Source organism: Anomalospiza imberbis, chromosome 8, assembly GCF_031753505.1.
Source record: "Anomalospiza imberbis isolate Cuckoo-Finch-1a 21T00152 chromosome 8, ASM3175350v1, whole genome shotgun sequence".
Classification (NCBI taxonomy): Eukaryota; Metazoa; Chordata; class Aves; order Passeriformes; family Viduidae; genus Anomalospiza; species Anomalospiza imberbis.
In genome coordinates, this window is record NC_089688.1 from 13,465,111 (window position 1) to 13,489,872 (window position 24,762).

The following is a 24,762-nucleotide window of genomic DNA, read 5'->3' on the forward strand; positions in this document are numbered from 1 at the left end:
TCACACATAAACTTTTTCATGGCTCTTTCAGGAAGTATGTGACTGTGATGGGAAACTCACAAACTGTTTTTCCACACATGTTCAAGTGTGGAAAAGGCTTTTTAAAAGTTTCCAAAGGCTGTTAAAGAAGTGCTTGAACCTGGCACCCTCCCTCAGCCAGGAGCAACACTTAATTTCTCTCAGGATTGCTTAAGTCACAAAAAGGTTCCCTGAGAGAAATAGTTTATTATTACAAAAGGCAGCAATTGCCATAACAGCAATCACACACAGGAGGTTAGCTATTGCAAGGCTTTGATTGTATCTGGCAATTTCCTATCAAAAGGGAAAAAAAAAACCCTAAAAATAACACCCCAACAACAACAAAAAAAAAACCCCAAGTCATTCAAAATTTTTGCTTTTTTTAATGAAGTAAACATGCAGGACTTTTGCTTCTCAGTTCAGCAGAGCTATTTCTTGTGTAAAAGCTGTTCTGCCCAGAAGTTTGCTGAATGTGGAGCATGACACGTATTCTAACTCCCATTTGAACATGCAGCCTTCAAGGCATATAGCAAAATGTATTTAGAAATGTAATGAAGAGTAGTGTCAGCTTAGATATGCAAAAAGTGTAAGACTACACCTCAAAGAGTGTAAGACTACACCTATGGAAAGCAAAAGACAGAGACATATTCACCAAGAATTTTAGGTAAGTAACAGGAGTTGATGATCTCCATTTCAAAAATCTAAATCTCCCAAATTTGGAAGTTAGTGTCTAGATTCTAATATCTCAAATCTAAACCCTGAGCATTTATTTTCAGATGTAAAAACACCCCCTAAAAAGTATCACATGCAAGAGAATTAGTAGTTATATCATAAATAAAGTAATAATTTTTTCTCTTTTTTAGGACTTAGATATCTTTTCCCTCTTAGAAACAAAATGCAAAGTACAGACTGATTTTCCAAGAAGCCCCATTCACCTAACACCACAGGTTTTTTTTTTACAAAGCATGTACAAAAAAAATTATATCCTGTTAAAATTCTCATGATTAAGTATTTCTCAGAGATTACTCATAAGTCATGGTGCACTTCTAGTGTAGTGTTTAGTTAATTAGCATGCCAAATACTTATTTAAATCACAATACTGGAACTATATGATGCCACCAAAAGCATTATGTCTTTCTAAAACGACACTAGGAAAATATGGAAAGAGAAAATCAAAGCAAATCTGAAATTTTATTGCCAGCTTCCTTTTTATGGTTTATTGTTGCAGTCCCAGCAGAGCTATATTGGTGCAATCAGAGCCAAAGAGCTGCCAATCCTGCTGTGCCACTTCTAAGACCAATTTCAGCTCCATTCTCTCTAAAAAAGAAAACACACAATTAAATCCATGGACAGTGCTAGTGAGAATGTATTTATTTATTTAGAGGTCTGTAAAAAATAGCTCTGGACTGATCTGTCTAAAGTCAGTGTCACTGAACACCAGGTGAATATGTAATAGTGATGCTAACACACTATAGTCTACTGTTTGAGAAATGGGTAAAGTATTGCTGTTGTGATAATTAAAAACCCTTAATGTAGTAATCCATCTCCTAATTCAAGTGCCACCATTACCAATCTATCAATGCCTCTCTTTCTAACAGACACCAAACAAAATAAAAAACTGCAACAATTAAAATTTTAAAATCATCAGCTCTACAGCTCACAAGCTATAATATTCTCAGGAATTACACAACAATGGTTCCCTCCAAAAATGTAACTTGGTCTTCAGGAACAATTAACAGAAACACACTGGACATACTTTAAAATTTCATCCAAAGAACTGTACTTATTTCTTGCACTATTTCTAGTTTTAAATGAGAGAAATGTTTAAAAGAACTGGGTATTTCTCACAGATGAACTTTTTTAAGCCCCTTCAGACTGTTACAATGTGCATACCACAGGTGCATGTTTAGACTGCTCACAAGCATACACAACCACACACAACCACATCACCAGATTTTCTGTTCAGAAAGACAAATGCCAGCAACACTGAGACAGTAGTAATAGAATTATTCTGATAATTACAGCACTACTACTTTAGCTGTAGAACAATACAATTTCTTGCAAGTTTCATGGAACCAAAAAAATCCTACAAATAGGCATGTTCTGACTTGCCTGTTTTCACTCTCTCTCATATTCAATACCACTGCTTCTGAGGTTCTCTCAAAGGCAGAAAGAACAAGCAAAAGCCCAAAGCAAATTATGTATCTTCTTTCTCTGGCTAAGAATTAACTGTCTGCGCAAGCTTGTAGCATTTGCATTTTTGTTTTCTAGAAAATCCTGTAGCCTGGACTAAAATTCTAGTGGCTAGCCAGGACTACATCCCCCTTCAAACCATTCAAAGATTAGTTCCCAGGGAATATTACATTTGCACAAGGACAAACTTGTAAACTCTGAGTGGATAGTGCCACTTAGTCAATTTCAGGAGCATCTCACAAGCAGGGACAGTCATTTTGATGCTGTGTCTTTTGACAGCAAGCATAGCAAAAGACTATTCTGTTACACTTCTAAGAGGTTGAGTGGATTCACAAAGAGCTATTTCATTATGACTCACAAGTTCCTCTATTGCAGACTTCTGTGTTCTTCTGAATTCTCTTTAGCTGTGTCTTTTCTGCATATTTCCAGGGCAGAGACACTGCATGGAGAATAATATAAAGGTCAGCTGCTTTAGGTACTGAGCACTAATGCTGGCGATCCCCAAACACTGTAGCATTTCTTCTTTCCTTACCAGCATTATTGGTATAACCGTATTCATGCTTGTTCTTGGGAAAAACTGCAGGTCAAACCCATGCAGAAACAATCTATGCTAAGTTTCTAAATTAATTTATTCTGTCTAAAAAAACTTATGCATTTCCTATCTCACCATACAATTACTTTTTACATATAGTTTGATATGTGCAAGAGAATCTGGGATTTTTTTCTGTTAACTTTTTGTCTACTGGCAATTCTTTTTACTAGTCACACACTCAAATACAGAAATGTAACCACTCTTCTTCTCTCTCTCAATGCTTTCCAAGTTGCTCCACCATTATCTTTCAAAAAGTCACTCCACTTCCCCAAAAGTGTGCAGGAGAACTTTCCATGTTAATGAGCTTCATTGGCTACAGCTTTTGGAGGTTCTTGGAAGCACAGAGACACCGTAAAGAGCAATCAACATACATTCAAAATATTTCTGAAATATGTACATGAGAATATCAGGAATATCATGCAGAATTCCAGATAATGACACAGAAAGTCCCAAAACTGTCATTCAAAAGTTTCTGCCAACTAATCATCTGTCATGCAGTTGCTGCAATCAACCTAATATTAAAACAGCTGAATAACACTTCTACCAGTGTCATATATGAGCAAGGTACCTATATTTATTCCCAGCTGAAACATTTGCTTCAATTAAATTTATCACAAACATGATGTAGCAATCACAAGCAGTTCCACACACAAATAGCCTTGAATCAGAAGTTACCAATTCTCCTCTGAATGCAGTATGAAAAGATCTTTGCCACCTGAACGCTTTTCCATTAGAATGTGCTAGGTCTTCAAGGTTGGATAACCACAGAAATAGCTTGCAATATGCAAGTATACATCTCCCTCTTCTCTGTGTGCACACACAGTCATTTGTATGCCACATTCTGGTTTGAGCCTTATCAGGTAGGGAGATAGGACCGTGAGACAAGGCCTTGCTCACTGACTTTGAAACCACTTTGCTCAAGAAGAAAAAGGTGCAGAGTGGATGGTAATTAACTAAGTCCATATATCTCATGGAGAGCTTCCTGCATACTGAATATATGGGGAAAAAATCCCATTCTGCCTACTGGAGCAGCTTTAGTTTTCTTTATGTAGCTGGAGTTGCCAGTGCTTTTAAAGGCATTTTAAAATCCCCGTGGTTCCAAGGCTGCAGATTTGAAGACCACATTTCAATGTTATTAAGCAAAAACACATCACAAAGAAAAAAATAAAGTAGCAGGTCACAATTTTTTAAAAAGTTTTGACACCTGCAGCTCAACTCCTGCAAGCACTGCTGTAGAACAGCATAAGGAATCACCTGGACTACTTCTCTCTTCCATAGATGTATAGAAGACTATTTCTCTCTTCCTTGATGGCATTCACATGACTTAATTTTTTATTTCAGGCACACTTTATTCTAGAAGATTCTTGGCTCATTAGATAGAGAAGTTCTCTAACAAGCCACACAGATTTCACTAAATCCACAGTTGTGGTGTGGAGAACTCAGAAGCCTATGCAGGAAGAGTTCTGTACCACTTCAGTTGTCTGTTTAAAGGGAATGGGGAACCATAGGAGACAATTTGTAACTTTCATGTATTCACTCAATCTAAACATCAAGTCTTCAGCACTTTAATATAATGAGATTCTGGTCAGACTTCTGTGTCTTCAGGCACTCGAGGACAATTTAGAAACAAGCACAGAGGCAAAATAAATTATTATCTATAGTTCTGGGGTTAAGCAAATCTGTAACTATTAGCGATCATTATGAGACCTGTGTGAAGACAAACTATACCAGAAGTACTTACCAATACGTTGTTCAGTTGAGGTATTTAAGACATGCTGCTTTCAAAGACTCAAGAACACATAATACTTAAATCTGAATCAGCTCCTCTTGCCATAAGAAATGTACATACCATTATGGACATTCTGCCCAGTTCTAGATTTCCCATGGTATGAAATATTTTGTTTTTTCCCTAAACCATTCAAAACCTAGACCTAGATTCAATTATAAAACCTCTAGTTGGAATATGCTAGTTGGAAGGGACCCATCAGGATTAATAAATTGAATTCTTGGCCCTGCACAGGAAACATCCCCAAGAGTCACACCCGGTGTCTGAGGGCACTGTACAATTGCTCCAGGAGCTCTGTCAGGCTGGTGCTGTGACCACTGCCCTGGGGAGCTGTTCCAGTGTCCAGCCACCCTCTGGTGAAGAACCTTTTCCTGATATACAACCTAAACCTCGCCTGACTCAGCTTCAGGCCATTTCCAAAGATCCTGTCACTGTCACCACAGAGCAGAGATCAGTGCCTGCCCTCATCTTCCTCCCATGAGGAAGTTATAACTGCAGTGAGGTCTGCCCTCAGTCTCCTCTTGTACAGGTTGAACAAGGGACCTCAGCTGCCATTCAGCTTCCTCTCAAGCCCTTCACCATCCTCATGGCCCTCCTCTTTGAGTGCTACATCTACATTCAACACCTTTTTCTCAAGAAATTTTAGTACGACTTCCTCAAAAGTATATAGAATGTATGTTAAATGTATGACCAGCTTACTGGACTAAGTAAAGAAATGGAGTTTTACTACAAAGAATCACAGATCTGGTTCATTATCAGACTTGTCTGTTGAGAAGTGAGGCAGTAAAGAGCTTCTAATTTTCAGCATACAGGCGTGTGTGTGTATATATGTATATATATATATATATAAAAAATACATACATATATTTGACAAACTATCTTTTGATAGTTTCTCAAATTTTGAAGCTGCCCATTTGAGTCGTTTTGACAAATAATATAAAGATTGAAATGTAAAGGAAGTTGAAAAGTCCATACCATATTGTTCCATGCTGGTCAAGATCAGCACAGTGAAAAGCCATGAATTCTCACCCTGCTATAACACCCACAGAGAAATCTATTTAGAAGTTTCCTGACTGATTCACAGTATCTAGTCAACACACTTAAAAGGAGAAATGAGGCTTCCGATTACAAGCATAGGTGACTACAGTCATAAGTCCTCCAAAAGCAACTTCCCATCTGCCCCCATCCATCCTGATCTGCGCTGCTTTCTGCTATCCACTGTGAGTGAGAAAGAAACTAAGATATGTTTCCCAAAGTAAATCAGAATTTTTAAAAGATAACCATACTATATACATGAAATAAAGCATGTTAGATTCATAATCCAACACTGCACAGCATTGATGATTCTCCTTCAGGTATTTCCGTTATATAGACTGCATTTGAAAAGATTTTAAACAGATTATACATTAAAGAAAAGTTGAACGATAACACATTTTTTTGATTGTAATATTTTAATTTGCTTCTTCCACTTCTAGCAGAAAAATTGGTAGTCGCTGACTGTAACTGTAATAGGCAACCATAAGAAAAAAAAAATACCAGGTAATTCTTCTTAGTCTTTGCCTGATTTAGAGATAAGCTTTCACATTTGTTCAGTATTCAGACATTATGTTAGGAGGGCCCAAATGTTATTTACACATGCAATGCCACACAATAAGTGAACCGTGCAAAAGGAGTAGAAAGCTCTTATCAGAACTATCAAAACAAGATATGAATCAAAATTAAGCCAGAATAAAAGGAGAGAAGGATACAGTTATACTAAGAGATACTCAGGAAAGCTCTCATATGTGTTCTAAAGTTTACATGCTAGTCCAATTTTCAAAGGGGTCAGTTTGGCTTTTTGTTTATTTTCATCTCTCTCTCTCTCTCTCTCTGTATGTATACATGGTAATATTCCACCCACTGAAGTTTTATTTCAGATCAGTATTCTTTGCTCACTTGTGTCCTTTATATAGTGTTACTGTCATATACTGAACAATCTTTTCTGTTATGTATTTCATTATTCTATTAAATGTACTTTTTTTTCTTAATATCTTTTGAAGAATTCTATAGAGAAATAATTCATTAAAATAAGTGATTAAAGTTCAAATAAGACCTTTTTCAAACATGGCATTAATATGGAGGAGAGGAATCTGGAAGGTCTCTGTGCTTCTGTAGACTGATGTATCCTCCCTACAAGAGATCACTGCTCCCCAGGGCTCAGGATGTTAATGATGGACAGCAGTTAATTTTTCTTCTCTGGGCAGTTTGTATACAATAGGTGTTGTACAAGTATTTCTGCAATTCCTCTATTAAATTATTTGTAGCTACAAAATGCATATATTATTTCTAAAACCTGGGTAGCTCAATACTCTCAGAGCTCTAACTTCATAGTTTTTAGATTGAATTAAAAAAATTCCCAGGACATATCAAATCCTTCTTATCATGTTATCATTGACTTTGAGAGCTTACACATTTGAAAATACTATTCTAGTCTGTCTGTGGGACCAGCAGAAACTCTTCAAAGATTACTACTTACAGGATAATTTTTTTCCCTCTGATTTTGTTCACTGAGTTAGTATTCAATACCTCTGCTCTCTTTTTGGGAAGTGCGAAACTCCTCCGGGAGTTTGCCCATAGGACAAATATACTTACGTGCTTTTTGGTCTTAGGGCCAAAGTTACACTTCATGGTTTGTAAGTGGCATCACCAAGCATGCTCTTGTACATTCTTTGTGAGTTCAGATTTTACCATGGCAGCAAACGACAGAGCAATAAGACCAGTTACTCAAATCCAACCCATAATACCCTGCATTAACCATAAATCTAGCCTAATACCTAGTACAGTAATGATTGTTACTGTTCAAGAGACACTCTTGGCAAATTTCCACAGCTCCAAGAAAGAAAGTTACTCTGCTGATTTTTATTTATTTACAGAGTCAAAAATAAGTGCAGAAATCATAGAATCTGCAGTTACTTTTATTCCCCTCTGTAGGAGGATTTTGCTTTAGTAGGAGGTAAATTGCTCTCAGTTTACATTGTCTGTAATAAAACCCTGCAGTTGAGCAGTCTTGTCCTCACACTGCAATTACAAGGCCAGGGCTTTAGTGGGCTGTGCTCAAAGACACTGCAGGCCTCAGTTGGACTTTTGGCCACAGTTGGATCACCCTTCACTTTTGTAAAATCATGTACTACACATCTTCAAATTTCCAGATGGGTCAAAGTATGAGAAAATTATGGAATAATTTCTCAAGAGTACGCCAATAGACTTTGCAGAGAATTAGTTTTTACAGACCATTATCTGTAAGCCTAGAGACTAGGGGCTCTGATTCAAAGTATTTAGACAAATGTTGAAATATCTATTCTTAATAAACAGAAATAGGCACTAACTTTAGGCATATGGAGAAGTGACTGATTGGTTACAACTGGACTTAATCATGCATCAAAATATTTTACTGTATTAAGACCCTGATTTGGAAAGCATTTTATGTGAATTTATACAGAACTGGAATACCAAGAAGAGAGTAACATGCTTTTACAGCTGCAGTTGCACAGCAGCTAGCCAATTGTGCATATTACCAGTTTCATGAAAATAGAGAAAATCATTAAAATTATTATGTGGGTTTAATTTATTTTATCTTACTTTACTTTAATGCTTTAAGAACTATTTAAAGTATTAAAACCTAATAGCATTTCACTGCATGCTCTATTCCACTAGAGGTCAGCCTGCAACAGAACCCCAAGCAAACACAGGAACTGCTGCACACGGGTAGCACTGACATTATTTTCTTTCTCTATTTTATCTATTAGAAAGATTTCTTCGGAGCCATAACTTAGATCTCTCACTAAAATGGAGCAACAGGAAGATATAATGGTGCATTTCATTTATGAATGACCTGTAATAAATTACTATGAAGTATTCCAGGTGCCAAACGAGAGAATGCTTTGTCGGCACATGAACTATATTTCACATACCTTAATTTGGCTGACACATAAAACTCATTTGACATTTTGCAGGTATTTCTTTGAAAGGATATTTGGTTCTTGTTGAGCGTCAAGGTATGGAGGTGGGGTAACCTGGGTAACAGAAGGTCATTTCCAAGTAGATTGTTGTCCAAGATCAGTTCTTCCAAGTAACTGAATGTTTTCAGTCCTTCTAGTGACCTGCAAACGACAAAGGCAACAGGAAAAATGATACTCCACTAAATCAGGGAGGCCATTATGAGCTGAAATAAATATTTTAACCTTCCTTTTCAGGAGTGGGAATAGTTTTGGTTTGGGCCTGTCAGAAGAGTGAATGACAAGCATTAGTGGCAAGGGGAGTGCTGGCACTGCAACACATCCTTCACATGCTGGCAGGATGAAGGATGCGGGTCACTTAGTGAGTAGCCAGGATCCAAAACAAAAGGCTTCAGATATGGGGCCTGCAGGATGAATTTGTCAATGTCTTGTGCCTTCAGGCACCCAGCCTCGCCTGACCCTAACCTCCATTCCCAAGATAAATAACTCTGTCACAGTTCACCTTCATTCCCTGGACACAAATTTAAGTTGTCATCCATCATTTCTGCCAAGAAATATCATACCCTGCTAACAATAATAAATACAACTTCAAGTATCATTTCTTAGTAGTTACCTTACATGCAATAATAGGAAATGTTGAGGGGATTTTCCCCCCTTTTTTATTAACCTCTTAATTAGCTTCTTGAGTTCATGCAAACAAAATAAAATGTTCTCTACAAAATGAAATGCAGAATTACTCCAGACAGAAAAGGCATTTGTTTTCTTCCTTCTTGGAACTTACTGTCCCACTGCCAAGCCACAGGTCACATAGCAGAGAGCAGCTTTAAAAAGAAGCATTTGACAACATGGTAGTGAAGATGATTACTTGTAAATAAACAAGGTTCTGGAAGCATTCATTTCTCTCACAGCAAAGTACCAAAAAAACCCCAAAAAACTAAAAAAGAACATTTCAGTACCTTGTTAAGGCATCTATTCCAAGCCTGATTCTTAATGCTTGCTCATTCCAACAGTTAAAAAAAAACCCTACATATTAATCAACTAAGACACACGATATACAAAGCATATGCACAGGCATGCATTCACAGCTCGTTCACCTACCAGATACCTAAAGATATGCTGAGATTGCATGACTTGACAGCTGATCTACTATGCCTACCAGTGGGAAGATCATCACGGTATCTCCTGGCTCTTTAATAGAATGTGATGAATAAGGGAGATGCAGGTTATACTATTTATTCAGCTTCCAATGACATTTATACTGAGGGGATTTCCACACCCTCCCCCCCAGTTTTTGGCAAAGATCAAAGTACAGCCAGGGTCCCTGTTAGAATGTTCCACAGGTACAATTACTGGAGGAAAACACAAGTATTATTAGAAAAGACAATTTAACATTCATCTGTGAAACAAAAACAAGATACTGCTTTTGTAGCTAGAAGTTACAGACCACTTATAGATCACACTTAGACAGCTCAAACAACCAAAAGAAATCAAGTGTGTGACCTTCACACTGGGTACTGCACACTGAACTATGAATATTCAAGTGATATTTTTGCAACACTGCAACAGTGTATTTCAGCCCAAGGATTCCAAAGTCTCTTTTCTTGAAAGGGAGGTGCAACTATCACTGATGCTATTTTGATGCTCAGCAGCTGGACCTGAAGAAAATTTACCACCTATACATCATGGCATTTCTATATCGTTACAGTGCATTGATACTACAATTTCTGAAGCTGAAAAAATAAAGGCCTCTGTTAGAAACATTTTACTGAAATAATCACCGCAGTAACCGTTACATGTTTTGCATGTGCCTTTAACCAACAGTTTTGGGAAAAAAAACTCAATTCAGCCTACATAAACTGTTCACCAATAAAAGCTGTGCTAGCATGCTGCACTGAGCTAGCTATTTCAGCAAAAGGTCACAGCAGACTTGGTTTGGCCAAAGTCAAGATTCAAGGAGAAAGCAGCAAACGTCTTAGACAGTGCTTTCCACCAAGTACCTTTAAAAGGCAAGAAAACTCAGAGGAAGTAGCAGTGAGTTTATCAAGCTGTTATGAGTTTTCATTTCAGTTTGACAAACCTAGTTTAGCAAATTCCTCTTAAATACTCTTTATTATATAAATAGTGGATTATTTCCAAACCTCACATTTCAATGTATGACTTTGACTTGCCAAAAGGGTTCAGAGAAGGCCACCTCCTTGTCAGCACCACAGAGCCTTATGGGATGTTAATAGGTCCTTTGTGAAAAAACACTGCTTGGGCTCTGGTCAGTGTCAGCATCAAAATACACATTGTTCTTGAGTTATGTTATGCAAATATAATACTCTTATCATGAGAATCAGCAAATGGTTGGCAACTGGCAAGGAGAAGAAAGCGCACATCCAAAACTGCTGCAGGGGAGGCATAAAACAAAATGACAAGCCATGAAGTGGGACAAAAGGCCTTGAAACACTAGAGGGAGTTGCCTATTGAAACAGCCTTTCTTTCACAACCCTGGGCTGAACACAAGGGTACTAGTTTCATAGATAGGCAGAGAAAATTGTGCGCAAATCTCCTTACACCTGTCTGGTTTTGATAATTTTTGCCATGTAATGTTATTAGCTGCTCAGTTAAAAAGGAGCCATGTTACACAGGGGGTTGCTTATAATTGCTGTTTTCATGTCATCAGAGCAGTGTGCACTTGGTGATTTAATCACCTAAATTCAGAGTCCAGGGAGATGGGAGGGGTTGCCACAGTACAGAGAGAGATTGTAGCCATTAATATAAATTTACAGCCATATGTTGTTTTGCTATTCATGGATATTTTTTTTTCATCTTAAACAGAAGAAAAAAGAGCACCAAAACAAAAATGGTAAGAACGTGGCAAAGAAATAAAAAAGGAAAAAATGTGTTTGCTATCATTCAATGTTACTACCTACTAAATTCTATGCAACAGTGTCTACCATCATAATATATTAGGAAGTATTGCCCAGCAGTTGTACTCCAAATTGTAAAAATTTTAAGTACAATCCATACAATTGGTTTTATGGTACAAACTTCAGCAAGTCCCATAACTTCCATGATCCTCAATTTGCAGATGGCGGATAAGAAAGGATTGCAATTGTAAATTGGTACGCAGAAAGCATTTTCGAGAATCTGAGACAGAAATCAGTACAAAATACTGTCATTTTTATTTTTAATGAGGTTGAGCAAGTAATATTAATTACTCGAAGTATTTCCTTATGAGCCCATTACAAAAGAGGAGAGGAATGCTTATATATACACAGCATAGGAAGAAGGGCACAAGCAACATAAGAGATGAGTATAAAAAGAGGGAAATAACCTAAGAAAGAGTCTAAAATTAAGTCTAAAATTAAATCTGTACTGTTTTCTCATAGTTCACAGCATAAAAAAATGTCTCCCCATGTTAGTATACTAAAACAAATACACAATCTCACCGCAACAATGCAACCAGCATTGAAGGGCTGGTGGCAAGTAGTTGTTTCCCTTACTTTCAAAAGGCTAATAAACATCACTAAGGTGGATTGCATGTTGCATGTCCCTGTTCTAATGTCATGAAAGCTGCCCATTATCTCACCCACAGGTACCGTCTCAGTTACCTCATTGCAGGGCTCACACTCTGCTCCCAGAGGAGAGCAAGTGTTGCCAAGAGATTTCCACTGCAATTTTCAAAGTCACATCAAACCGACAAAACATCACAACGTATTCAGTGCCGCCTCATTCAAACAGAAAAAACTTTAAGTTTCCACTGTAATTAACCCTATCCTCGTTAAGATAATTATGATCAAGCTCCCTGTCACAGCTAATATCACAGCATCATTGCCTATGGCTCACGCTTTGCCCTCATTAGCTTACAAAAACACTGCGCTAAACAGGAAACCGACTCCCTCTGCAAAACGACTTAAGATGTTCTGTAAGTAGACAGTAAATAATCCTTTAGAATATAAAGGTCTCAGAAATGTCATTTTATCCAAGTCCTTTGGCTAATCAGTATGATTTCTTCCAGCTTTTTTTCCATAATTCATTCATGGTTTATAACAAAGTTTTAATCATAAAGGAATGTCATGACAGAGATTTTACTTTTTTTAATGTATGAGTATGCATGGTAATTGTCAACTACACTATTTCATGTGATCCCTCTGGACTGACAAGGATTTGGTTACAATGAAAGTAAAGAACAACTCTTCATTTTGGTAGTATTTGACAACAAAAATATGAGATCTTATAAATGAAAAAAGCAGAAGCCTTGCAAGCAATAGACAAAACTTGGTACTCTGCAGTTGTCCTTGTTCAAAAAAATAAGCTGTTCAGAAGCATATGCTATAAAAGAAGAGTTCCTCACATTTTATCCATCCCTTCATTAATAAGACAGCTGCCTCATACCTAATTGACTTTTTCCTCCCGTTTAACAGGAAAAGAGAGAGCAGTTAACAGTATGCAAATGAGAGAGTTTGGGTTTAGCCTTGAAATTGATTTGCACTTTGTTGACAAGAGATAGCCATTAGCAGAAGTTAAAGATGGAGCTGTTACAAAACAAGAGCTTTTTAAAATACCTTTTCCTTGCCTTTAATGTTTTAATAGATTACAGGAGAGTAGAATCAACATGAGAACCCTAGTACTAGATAATTTCAGTATTTAAATAGAAATGCAATTTCTATTTCTCCAGCACCTGCCAGCCAAGGACCACAAAGCATTTTTTTGCAAAACATTAATGAACTACTTTTCAAAAACCTGCTGAGCTTAAAATTCCATTTTGTAGTTAAGCAGAGAGAGGTTAAGTGACTAACAGAAGGTGACCTCCAGCAATTTTCCAAGAGACAAGAAATAACACTCAGAACTCCTGACTTCTAGTCCTTTGACTTAACCTCACCAAAGCAAAACAAAGCACAATAAAAAAAAATGGGGATAATATATATAAAAGAAAAATAAATCAGATGGATAAAATACAAGTAAAGCATCAAAAAATGGCCTCTACAGTATTCAAGAATAAAAGATTTTTTTTTTTTTGCCAATCTACTTAGTGATTTTACAGTTTCTTGCATGATAATAGAACCAAAAAGAAAACAGAATGAAGTATTTAATGGACAGCTCTGACATGACTTCTGGACCTAGACAGAACACACACACACACACCAAAGCACCCCAGTGACAGTAAAGAGCCACCAAGATCCAAAATCTGTAAAGCAAGAATTGCTCTGTTTTGTCTAATATCAGAAGAAATGTTAGTATTTTGCAGACTATCTAGAGGTAGCATTTTGCATTACTTCCATCTTTCTGTTGGTAGATGGAAAATATCTGCAAGCAACTATTAGGGTAAAACTTGAGGCATATCTGTGTATATGATCAGCAAAAGAGAAATTTAAATATATTAACAAGCAGCATAATTAAATACCTGTGAAAAAGAGATCTCTGTAAGAAAAGACTAAGCTTCTATTATGAATTGGACCTACAATAAGTTTCTGGATCTTTTAAAATACAGGCTGTACTTGACTTCTTCCAGACATACAAGAAAATAAATATCATTCCCTTGATTTTCCCCTTTTCTCATACACTGAAGCATACAAGACTATGTGAGACACTCTATTACATCTAAAACATCTTTCACAACAAGCTTAAACCAGACTGATGTAAGCACATAAAAATGTTGGGGATTCACAAAAATTCAGAATCTTCATATGTTCTTTTATAGTCTTATTCTAAAGTCTTACAAAGCCAATTCCATTGCCTAAAAAAGAAGCCCAAACTTCTAAACCCTTAGAAGCCACCATCCACCTCCAAGAAAACACAAGCAAAAGTAGAGGCAATAAACAGACAGACAAAAAGAGATGAGGTCTCCTGAATTCTAGATGTTACATTCACAATATTTCACAAATATTCCTACCAATTATAAAACAGAAATGCAGATATTTCTTGAGAGAGGGATTTTACTAATAAACAGCAGTTCCTCAAATGATGGTATTGTCTGAAAAGCAATAATGCAGATTCATCTCATCCATCTATAGAAGCCTAGTTACTTATAACTCCTTACATGCAGCAAGAAAAGATGGGCACTCCCAGAAGGTGAATCAGACCTTCAGGTGAGGCTCAATGAAGCACATCTGTTTGGGAAAGATGAACAGAGCCTATTTGTCAGAAATCTTGCCATGAAATTAAAAGAAACTGCAACATGAAGGTAAAAAACTGTAAGAGCCGTGTCCTGTAGGAGTGGATTATTTACCTGGTGAAATAAATTGCAAATCCCAATTGCAGCTTTCAGGAGATCACAAAAACATATTACAGTCAACCATTCAGTTGTTCAACCATCATTCTCTCACACCAAGACTCCACTGAAATTAAAAAAAAAAAACCAAACCACAAACAGCAACAACCACCAAAACACAAAAAAAACATCAATAAAACAAACAACCAAACCAACCAAGCAAAAGAGATAAATTAACACTCAGACTGACTGTGGTGGGGTTCAATTTCTTTTCTAATGAATCTCCTAAAGTTTTATATTTCACTATGTGTATTTAATATGCCTTTACTCAAGAGAATATCCCATTAATATAGCTCAAACTTTATCCTTCATGTTAGGCTGCTTTTTGCTTAAGTTTTTATATTACATCTTTAGGATTAAACATGCCGAGATTTTATATTATACTACTGTTACAATTCTGTTTAAATTTAAATAAAATTACAATTAGTGTACTATAGCCTGTGGGAAGGCAGTTTTCACATAAACTTTATAAAATATTTCAAAACAATACAAAATGGATCAGAAAATGAGTTCTTAGTCATGTAGTCATAAAACAAGTATCATATTAGAAAATACAGTTTGCAAAGCAGTGCAAAAATTACCAAGCAGAGAGAAAATGACTGTATATATTCATAGCTTATGAAAGGGCATTCTGGAAACACACCACTAATAGTTCATTTATGCATTACTTCCCTAAAATTCCTAAGTACAGACTTAAAAATCCTTCTGCAAAAAATTATTAGAAGTGTTTGATGAAGAATAGAAACGAGTTCAGAGAAAAACTTGAATGAAAGACTCTTGCTTTGTCTTTTTCCCTAATCTTAACATGGAACTCAATCCTAATAAAGCAAATGGCATTTAAAAATCCTAATAAAACAAATGGCATTAAAAAAAAGGGAAACACTGCCATTTCCTGAACTTGAAAGAATTCAGTGAAGTACTAGTGATTCAAAATAGCAAAAGAACATGCCATGGTTTACAAAATGTTTAAAAACCAAACAACCTGTTTAAAAAAAGCAAACAAACAAAAAACCCCACAAAGAGCTAAAACCCTGTAATGTGTTTATTCATAAAAGCAAACAAACAAAAAACCCCACAAAGAGCTAAAACCCTGTAATGTGTTTATTCATAAAAGCTCCTCTCAGCTCCATGTGCCAAGCGAAGAACCTATTTATAAACCCCCTAAAAATCAGTATTATAATGGAAATATGAGTAAATTCAAGCGCAAAGGCAGTGCCATAATGAAAGCTTTAGTGTATCTCGGATCAATCTGTCACTCTGCAATTCAGATAGTAACTTAACTCCCCTTTTTCCACAGAGAGCGGGGGAGTAGAGTGACTAGAGTAAAGCCCATTTTGACTACCAGAGTTCAGTGGGAAGGGGGAAAAGAAAAGTAATTTTTCTCCCATCTTCCACAACAACCAAGGCTGAGGATTGACAAGCAAATTGACGCACTGCTCAGAGGGCAAAAGATAAATGTTTGATGAATTGGCCATTGCTGGAGGAGTGATGGGCTTCATATGTGCATAATGGACTAGCTGCCGTTCAATTCAGATTGCCTGCCAAGATAAGAAACCATAATGAATGGACCAAGCACAGCCTGTGCCATAAGAATGTATAATCTGACTAGTTTTAATAAACTTAATAAAAAAGATGAAGCAGAGAAAGGCAAGGGGACTGGCCTTTGTGACCAGCTATAAGAGGTGAGGACGACTAATAGACTGCTCAAGCATGAGAGCAGAGAATTGTTAATGAACATAATACTGAATCTCTCGATGTTAAAAAATGTCTTTAGAACAACTTAAAGACAGGGATCTACATAGGTGCATACCACAGACACGGCAGTACTTGTTAATCATCATATGACTGCCGTGTAATTATTATTTCCTTCTGCTACCTACCCTGCTTTGTCTCCATTCCCTCCTTTATCCGCTGTGCATGGTACCTTAGGCTGTACCCAGACCCACACCATACACCAACAGTTTTTACCAACAACTCCTCAGGAGCAGCCCTATAATGATTACAAGACAGAATTCAGGCCCAATTTCCTACAGAAAGGTTTTGGCCACACAACTACATCACTAACTTTCACTGCCAGTGGAGAAACATCTTTCACCATCATAAGTGCTCACACTTGCTACAACATCATTTGGTTTTGCAAACTATGTTTCCACCAAAGATGAGAAATTTGACAGTACAGTTACAGCAAAAACAGTTACCAAAACATTTCCAGCACATACAAGACTTTTTGCCAGCAATAGCCATTTTGGTCTGGGATCTGCTGTGTTGGATACTGTTCCCCATCTGCAGCCACAATCTCTAAATTCTGACCTTATTCAGCCCATCAGCACTATGAAAAGACATTAAAAACAAAACAAAACTCTGAGAATATTTTACTGTGTATGGGTATATAACAGTCTGGTAATCACCATTACTTTCATGCTGAGTAGTAAATAGACACAGGGCCATTTTTGCTTTTCTTTTCTTGTTATTTTAGTCACATGAATAACAATGTCTCTCTTTCTGAAGTTTACCAGACATTAAGTCCTGAATCTATGGAAATGCTAAAGGAGTCAATAAGAGAAAAACCAGCTCTGACTTTTAAAGCAGCAGGATTATACCTACAATCTATTTCTTTTTAGGAATCAAAGGGTGAAAACATGCCCTTGTGCGTGCATATAACACACTGTACTAGGTCAAGCAGAGCTGTTTCATCCTATAGGTAGGAAAAAAAATTATAAAAGAAGAGGATTGCAGAAAGATTCTCTTGATTGATTGAACAGAATAACAGCACTGTTATGTATGTTTGTTCTCTTGCTTTTGCTTTTTTCTTCTGATGATGAAAAAGAAAAAAGGAAACAAAATAGTCTGCTTGGGTAAGTATTGCGGTTACCACCCTCTTGATGTCACTAATGTAGCCTGTGTCATAATTTAAACAGAAATCATTATATGCAAGACAGACATCTGGAATTTCAGTATAAATTTTATCCAACTGCAAAAGGAAAGTAACTCATTATCAAGCAGCTCAGAAGGCTCACACTACTGAAGGAAATAAAGTTTTATGACAAGAGGATCTCTCCTCTCTCTCCCTGTGAGTGAGAAAGTGAGTGCAAGAATAAGACAGAAAGGGAAGGCTCAGGAGTGCTGGGTGAATTATAGACTGCCTCTCAAGATTCACAGCTCTTCGTGGTAGGAGGTTAATATTCTCACATGTCATTAGGTCTGCTGGCTCTACTGATGGCTCATTGAATCAGGCAGCAAATTATTTCCTCATGCTGCAGAGGACACCACACTTCAAAGGGAAGGAGCCAGGGTCAAGACGGCTCTCCAGTTCGATTAATGAGTTGGGATCAGCAGAGGTTGCCTGTAGGTAAGAATGTGACTGAAGCTTTTGACAAAGCTGACTTTTTGAACAGGACTTGACCCAGGCCCCTTACTCCCCTCCCCACCAAATCTTATTTCCAACATTTGCCTCTGACTGACCTGCTCAGGCCTGTTGGGATAGTTTTGACCTCCTCAGTCTTTGTTACCAGACACAAGAGCTGTCTGCCTATATTTGATGTGTCTCTCCCCAAAGGCCACATCAGCTTATCCAGGCTCATCAGAATACTTCAGAGCAGTACAGCAAAATAAGATAGAGTAGATTCATTTCAGATTTTTAATTCTTTTCATTAAATTTGTTGAGAAGGGGGAAGAAGGAGAAGACAACTAAAAGATATTTCCACTTTCATTAATATTAAGAAAGATTTCTCAATGGTGTTAGATGCAATTAAGAAAAACACAAAGATTACTAGAAGATACTAGAAGTATTTACAACTTAAATACTCAAATAATGGAAAAGCAGAAAATATATTGCTTACATGGTTCTGCTGACTAATATTCCTACAAAATAATGCATTATATAGAATATTCCTCTTAAAAGTTTTTATTTTTATTGCTGTAGTAGCAAGAGATTAAAGACAATTAAAACTTAATGGCCACTGCATTCTTCTCTTTCTAAACACACCGTCTGATTTCTCTGAAATACTCGAATGCATATTTAAATAGATTTAATAAAGTAATTAAATGAGATTAAGTGCATTAATGTTTTGGGGGTTTTCTTTTTAATAAGGTCTACTTAAACTGCACCCTTTCTCAAACAAATATGAGTAACTGAATCAACACATAAACCATTGTTGATGAGCTTCCAAAAATCACATATCTTCCGATGACTGAAATGAGAGTTTTCTCAATTACACCAACAAAATTGTTCACACATGCTTCTCATTTGTTATATATTTTAAAATTTTGTTTGAGAATAATTTACACATTTATGTTTCTGAAGCAAGGACCTAGGTTATTCTTCAATATTTCTTTTAATCACAGTACAGCATTTAATATTCTCTTCCTAAATACTTTGCTTATCAGTATCCTTAATGTGCAAGGCCTTAGTGCCTTAAAAAGGTAACTTTAGGTACTTTAGCAACAATTTACAAAATTTAACTTTTGGTGTACAGTTTGAAAATCTTTTAACCATGTCTAACTGCAAGGCAAAATTTCACCTTTACTCTTAATGTTTCTTCTGCAATCAAACACCTGTTTGTAACAGATTTCCTTCCTATAACATATTTCAGTCCCAAAAGCCAGCAAACAGATTATTAGAATGATAAAACTTAGGGGAAAAGCATACAAGGTCTATGCATGACTGAGCCAATTTAGAAGAACTAGTATCCTTTCAAGGAGACTACCTTGTGCTAGACAGCAAATCTTCCACTTGGATGTGCTTTACTCTAAAGTGCAAGTACACACAAGCAAGAGACAGCTTTTTCTTTTGCTTATGCCTGCACAATCTCCAGTGAATTGTACATTATGCAAGTGGAAGTTTGCAACACCAGAAAAGCTGTTAGACGGGAAACACTTTTTTATGGGCTTGTTTAAACAAAGTAACTGTGTTACTGGGTCTGTCATCACTGTTAACATTATATCCTGTTTCATCTGTTTCTAGAAAGCCAGCAGCATACCACAGATCATTTGTGAAGTGTGTGCTTGTGTCTTGTGTAACACTTACCAAGAAGGTATGAATGCCACAGAGGAGGACAAGTCCAGCTGGAGTGGGATGTAAGTGGCCAGTTTGACGTTGCCAGGGAGAAAGAAGAAATAGTTGTGTTCAGGGAAAGGAGGAACCACTCAGCTGATAGAAAACAGAGAATCCCCAACAGTTTCCAAACATGATCACCTAAGTTTCTGGTTTCTGACAGCACTAAATCAGAAGTGATGGTGGGACTAAGATCAATTGCCAAGATACCTGGACCTGAAGGGGAACCTGCTGGAATTCAAGCCAAGAATCCTAGAGAAGATGGAATCAACAAGGGGAAAGGTGATCTGTTAAGGATATGCAAAGACCAAGTTTTGTATTTGCCCTTGTGTCCATTCATAAAATGAAAAGCTTTCAGTTAAGTCTTACCAAATAGACCTTTGTTTTACTTTCAGGCATGTGTGGTGTTTCAAGGGAATGTATTGCAAGTTACCATGGTACAGTGTTTCTCAAGAGGTAAAAAAAAAATCTAAATAAAGAAAAAAAGAACAAGAAGTCCCATACCTAACTCAAGATGAATTAGAAGGTCCAGCTGCAATGAGTACTGCTTTATACCAACTTGGATATAGTACACCTGGGAAACTGTCAGGGCAATTATGGAGTTTGGGAAGGAACATGTAAACTCATAAATCACTCTTGTAAAGAGCAGAAAGCAAGGAAACACCCCATGGCTTTTGGAAATTGTTACCACACACTACACTTAGTCAAGCACTTTTGCATGATAACTGTTCAGTACTAATTGTTTGAACAACTTTTTTGTGTTACTGGGCCTCATGGCAATCCTGCATAAGAGCATGCAGAGATAAGCACGCTCTTATGTCTTTGATTTTCAAAATACTTCCATATAATCTGTTTGTTCAATCTGTCTGGTCAAACTGGGGGGTTTTGCCCCAACACCTCCTGGTGAAACAGAAAACCACCTTGGGTCTTCCTGAGCAGCTTCACAAGGACAGTCACCTGCCATAATGAGGATGGAGCAATCTGACAGGAAAGAGCCACTCCCCAAAAAACCAGGCTTGTGTTACTGCCCTACACAGATCTGGAAAGAAACTCAGGTGCAGTCCAGGTGTTTTTCCATGCCCTTGGATGCAAAATCCTCCTTTAAGCATGGTTAAAGGCAACAGACACTCCACAGATTAGCAAAAGGCAAGCAAAAGGAAAACAACACTGAACTCTGACACCTCGGTTTTCATGGAATCATGCATACACTAATGTTGAAAAAGACCTCCAAGATCATCAAGTCCTACCTTTGAAAAGGTTGCTTCATGCATTCCTGTCATGCCAATACATACAAAATCTACCAAGTAACCAAAAGACTTCCATCAAAACAGTGTAACAATGTTTTAAAATGAACACTGCTTTCTATCACAATCGGCATAAAACCATCCACCATAAAAACATGATGCTGAAGTAATTTAACATGATTAAAATATTTTAAAAATCAGTATATAACTTAATAAAGTATGTAGTTCAAAATTCATTTCAGGCTTTAATTGTTGAATGAATGAATTTAAAGTTTTAATTGAGAATAGAGGCCTGACTGTGTTGACACTACCTCCAAATTTTTAGTCCAACTACCTGTGAAGACAAAACCATGACTGGCTGCAATTTACCATGCTTGAATCCACAGAGCATAAGTAATATAACCTTTAGTAAAAGTCCAATTACTAAAAAAAAATTACTCAACTCCTACCACTGTGTATAGATAACACCTGACTTCATGAACTGAATTATAAACCCAATGCCATTTCAAGATGCATCTACCTCCCCCTCAACCCAAGGGCTGGGCCTGGCAGTGTAGAAATGCTGGAAATTCGTGGACATAAATTTATCTATGCCTACATTGCATCCATCAGCCTCAGCCATATGCTCACTGCTTTGTCCATAGTGGAATTTGCTGACAATTAGATTTCTGAGGGGCACATAATCTGCTCAAGCCACAAAAAAAGAAACAAAAAAAAGAGTAATTTACCTCACACATGTGAACCCACATGGAGTGTTTTGAAAGAAAACAGAAGTGAAATATCACAGCAAGCATGCCCATAAAATATTCTTCAATGATACAATTAAGCAGTTTGTTAAAAATAAACAACAAAGCAAACAAACAACAACAACAAAATAAAAAACTCAAACAGACCCAAACCAAACAACAAATAAGCAAAAAAAGAGAGAAGGCACTACTGGATTCCCGAATGCCACCACAGTGGCCATCAGTGACCCAGTGTCAGCCCCTCCCTGTTTGCAGGGACCACATCAAAGCACCTTTGCTGCCTCCTGGCCTTCTACAGAGCAGCTTCAGCCACTTAGGGGGAAAAAACGCTAAGTAAAGGCTTGGACTTAAAACATTAAAAGAAATAAATTGAGAGGATTTTGTCTGGAAACCTTGTCTTGTCCTTACTGAAGGCTAAAATAAACTTAATTTTTGTTAAAATTAAAGTAAAAATTAAATCATCTTATTATGTAATTGGAACTAGGCCTCAGGCACTAGCAGTAAAGAAGGGATTAAGGCCTCCACCACCTGGGTTGTCATTCTCATGGGCCCCATTACCACCCCCTTATTCGTTTTTATAGCCAACAGATTAAAATGCGAGCGTCGCAATCTTTGATCTTTCACTTGCTGACACAAATCCTTTCAAGCCTCCAACGTTTTCTGCTGAGGTAATTAGTACTAATTAAAAGGTTTCCAACAGCCTTTGCTCTACTTTTTCCCTCCAAAGAAATTGCTTTTACAAGTGCCTTCCATCTTTGAAATGTATGCATCGTTCACTTTCTTCTTTATCTGACTCCCAGAGATCAAGTAGATTAGTGACTCCATTATTCCCCAAGACAAAGGCAAACAACAGGTTTTTACTATCTTCCTGACCTGTTGAGGTGCAGGGTATATACTCAGAAACAAGTGCCTCTGCTTGTATTAAAAGACAGTCCAATTATGCATTAACAGACACAATGCAGAGGTTTCTACATTTAAGAATGGACATCATTTAAAGATGTTGTATTTTCTCAGAAGAGAGAGGCAACTGTTCACTAATCAAACTGACAAGTTGTAGGACTAATAACTGGTCTTCCTTTGTTTTCTTTTCTTTTTGTGTGTTTGTGTATCAGGCAAGATGCAAACAATTTCTTTCTCTTCACCCCCCTTACTCCATCCTGTCCTCTCCTTTCCACTTTCTTGTCAAATTATAATGATTTATACATATTTGTTACTTAAAAAAAAAAAAATTAAAAATTAAATACCACCCTGAATGATCCTGAAAGCCCAGAAAGTCCTGTCTGAAGACGTTCTGGTTAGTGTAATTAAGTAATGTGTCCTGCTACAGGCAAACTGATGGCTAGAAATATAATTGCGGGCATTAAACAACTTTTTTATAGTACATCTAAAGTACTAATGAAATGCCAGGACTAAAAATATTAAAAGCTGCAGGGAAAAAAAAAAAAAAAAAAAAAAAAAAAAAAGAACAATGCTTTGCATTGAGAAAGAGCTGTGCTTTGAATTTACAGGTTTTCAAATGATGGTTCAATCGACATGGGCTCTATATGGATCATTTTTCTTTATGAAAACCTGGAAGCTTTATGCCTGCTGTGATAAAAATAAATTACACTTCATGCAGCAAAAGTGCTATTCAAAAAAGAGGACAGTTCTCAGGCTCTTAAAGTTCTCACTTCCTATTGAAAATGACAGCAGCTCTCTCTCATGCTGTAGTATCTCTGGCACAATAGATCAGAAATCATACACAGAGCCACAAGATGCTGTGTAACTTATCATTACACACACAGGGGTCCATTCTCCTCTCGTGATGCAAGCACAGGGCTCCTGCTGGCACTAATGGGAGCTGCACGTGCACATCAAGGACAGAAACAAACCCGCAGTGCATCCACTTTTCTAACTCCAGCTAAGTTAGGAAAGTTTTAAATAGCCAGAAAGAAAAGTCAATAAATTGTCTCCTAATCATACCAAGTCTTCTACTTTATTTTCATAACTATTCTACTAAAGTAGTAATTTCTTTTTACGTAACTTTCCTCAAGAGGATTTAAAAGCACTACAATCTCATCAGTTCAGCTATATTATGTCCCTGTGAAGTAAGTTTTATCTGCCATATCTTGCCCAAGGTCATATGGAAATTATATGACAGGGCCAGGAACTGTGCTTTTCAGTATCCTGGTAGTTCCCTGTTTTAACCAGCAGGCCATACTCCTCCTCTATGCATGCACAATAACTAACAGCTCTACATCAGGAGCGTGGACTTGCCATTCAGCAATGAAAAGGTTTGGAATAGCCATTGGAGCAGCCATTCCACCAGGGGAAAAAAGGGATTTTACAAACACAAACCTCAAAAAATTTTTATGGATTCAAAATGCTAAATGAAGAAAGCAAACCCGAAACAATAGTCTGTGAATTGCCTAAGGTAATAGCTTTAGTCTCTTTGCCTTGTTAGGACATGGTCACCATTGCCTTAAAATGTCAGGCAAAACCTGCAAAACCAATACAAGTTTAGGACATGCCATACTTCAGCTCTCAGTACACACAAGAACAACAGATCATGTGGAAACCCCAGCTAAACCTGGGCAACTGTGTAAGCCCTGCAAAAACACATTAACACTGTCTCTTCTAACAGAGCAGCTTTTAGAAATAGCACAGCTTTTTCGACGCTCAGTATAACATATATTTGGCTTTTATGTTTACCAAATGTATAATTCTCATATTTCAATTAAATTTGGAATTATGAATTCTGAAATGTTTAAAAAATTGGAACATGGGACCAGATCATGGAGAAAAAGGTAATCTAATTGAAAAAATGAATATGTGTGTATCTTTCCATATCCAAGATCATCATTTAACATCATTAAAGAGAACATGACATTAATGTAACA

General features: G+C 37.0%; 1 protein-coding gene across 14 annotated transcripts in view; it reads right to left on the bottom strand.

Annotated features, from left to right (window-relative positions):
* Positions 1 to 24,762, bottom strand: part of LRMDA (leucine rich melanocyte differentiation associated) — a 656,646-nt gene that overhangs the window by 260,990 nt on the left and 370,894 nt on the right. For 13 of the 14 annotated variants that reach the window (XR_011001305.1, XR_011001306.1, XM_068197419.1 and 10 more), the window contains one exon: positions 8,597 to 8,728. Coding sequence is in view for 12 of the 14 variants with exons in the window: in XM_068197419.1 (XP_068053520.1) it covers positions 8,597 to 8,728 (132 nt within the window). In the remaining 2 variants the exon portion in view is untranslated. Of the gene's footprint in view, positions 1 to 8,596; positions 8,729 to 18,302; positions 18,437 to 24,762 lie in introns of those variants that run through there. The other variant, XM_068197412.1, reaches the window with a different exon arrangement.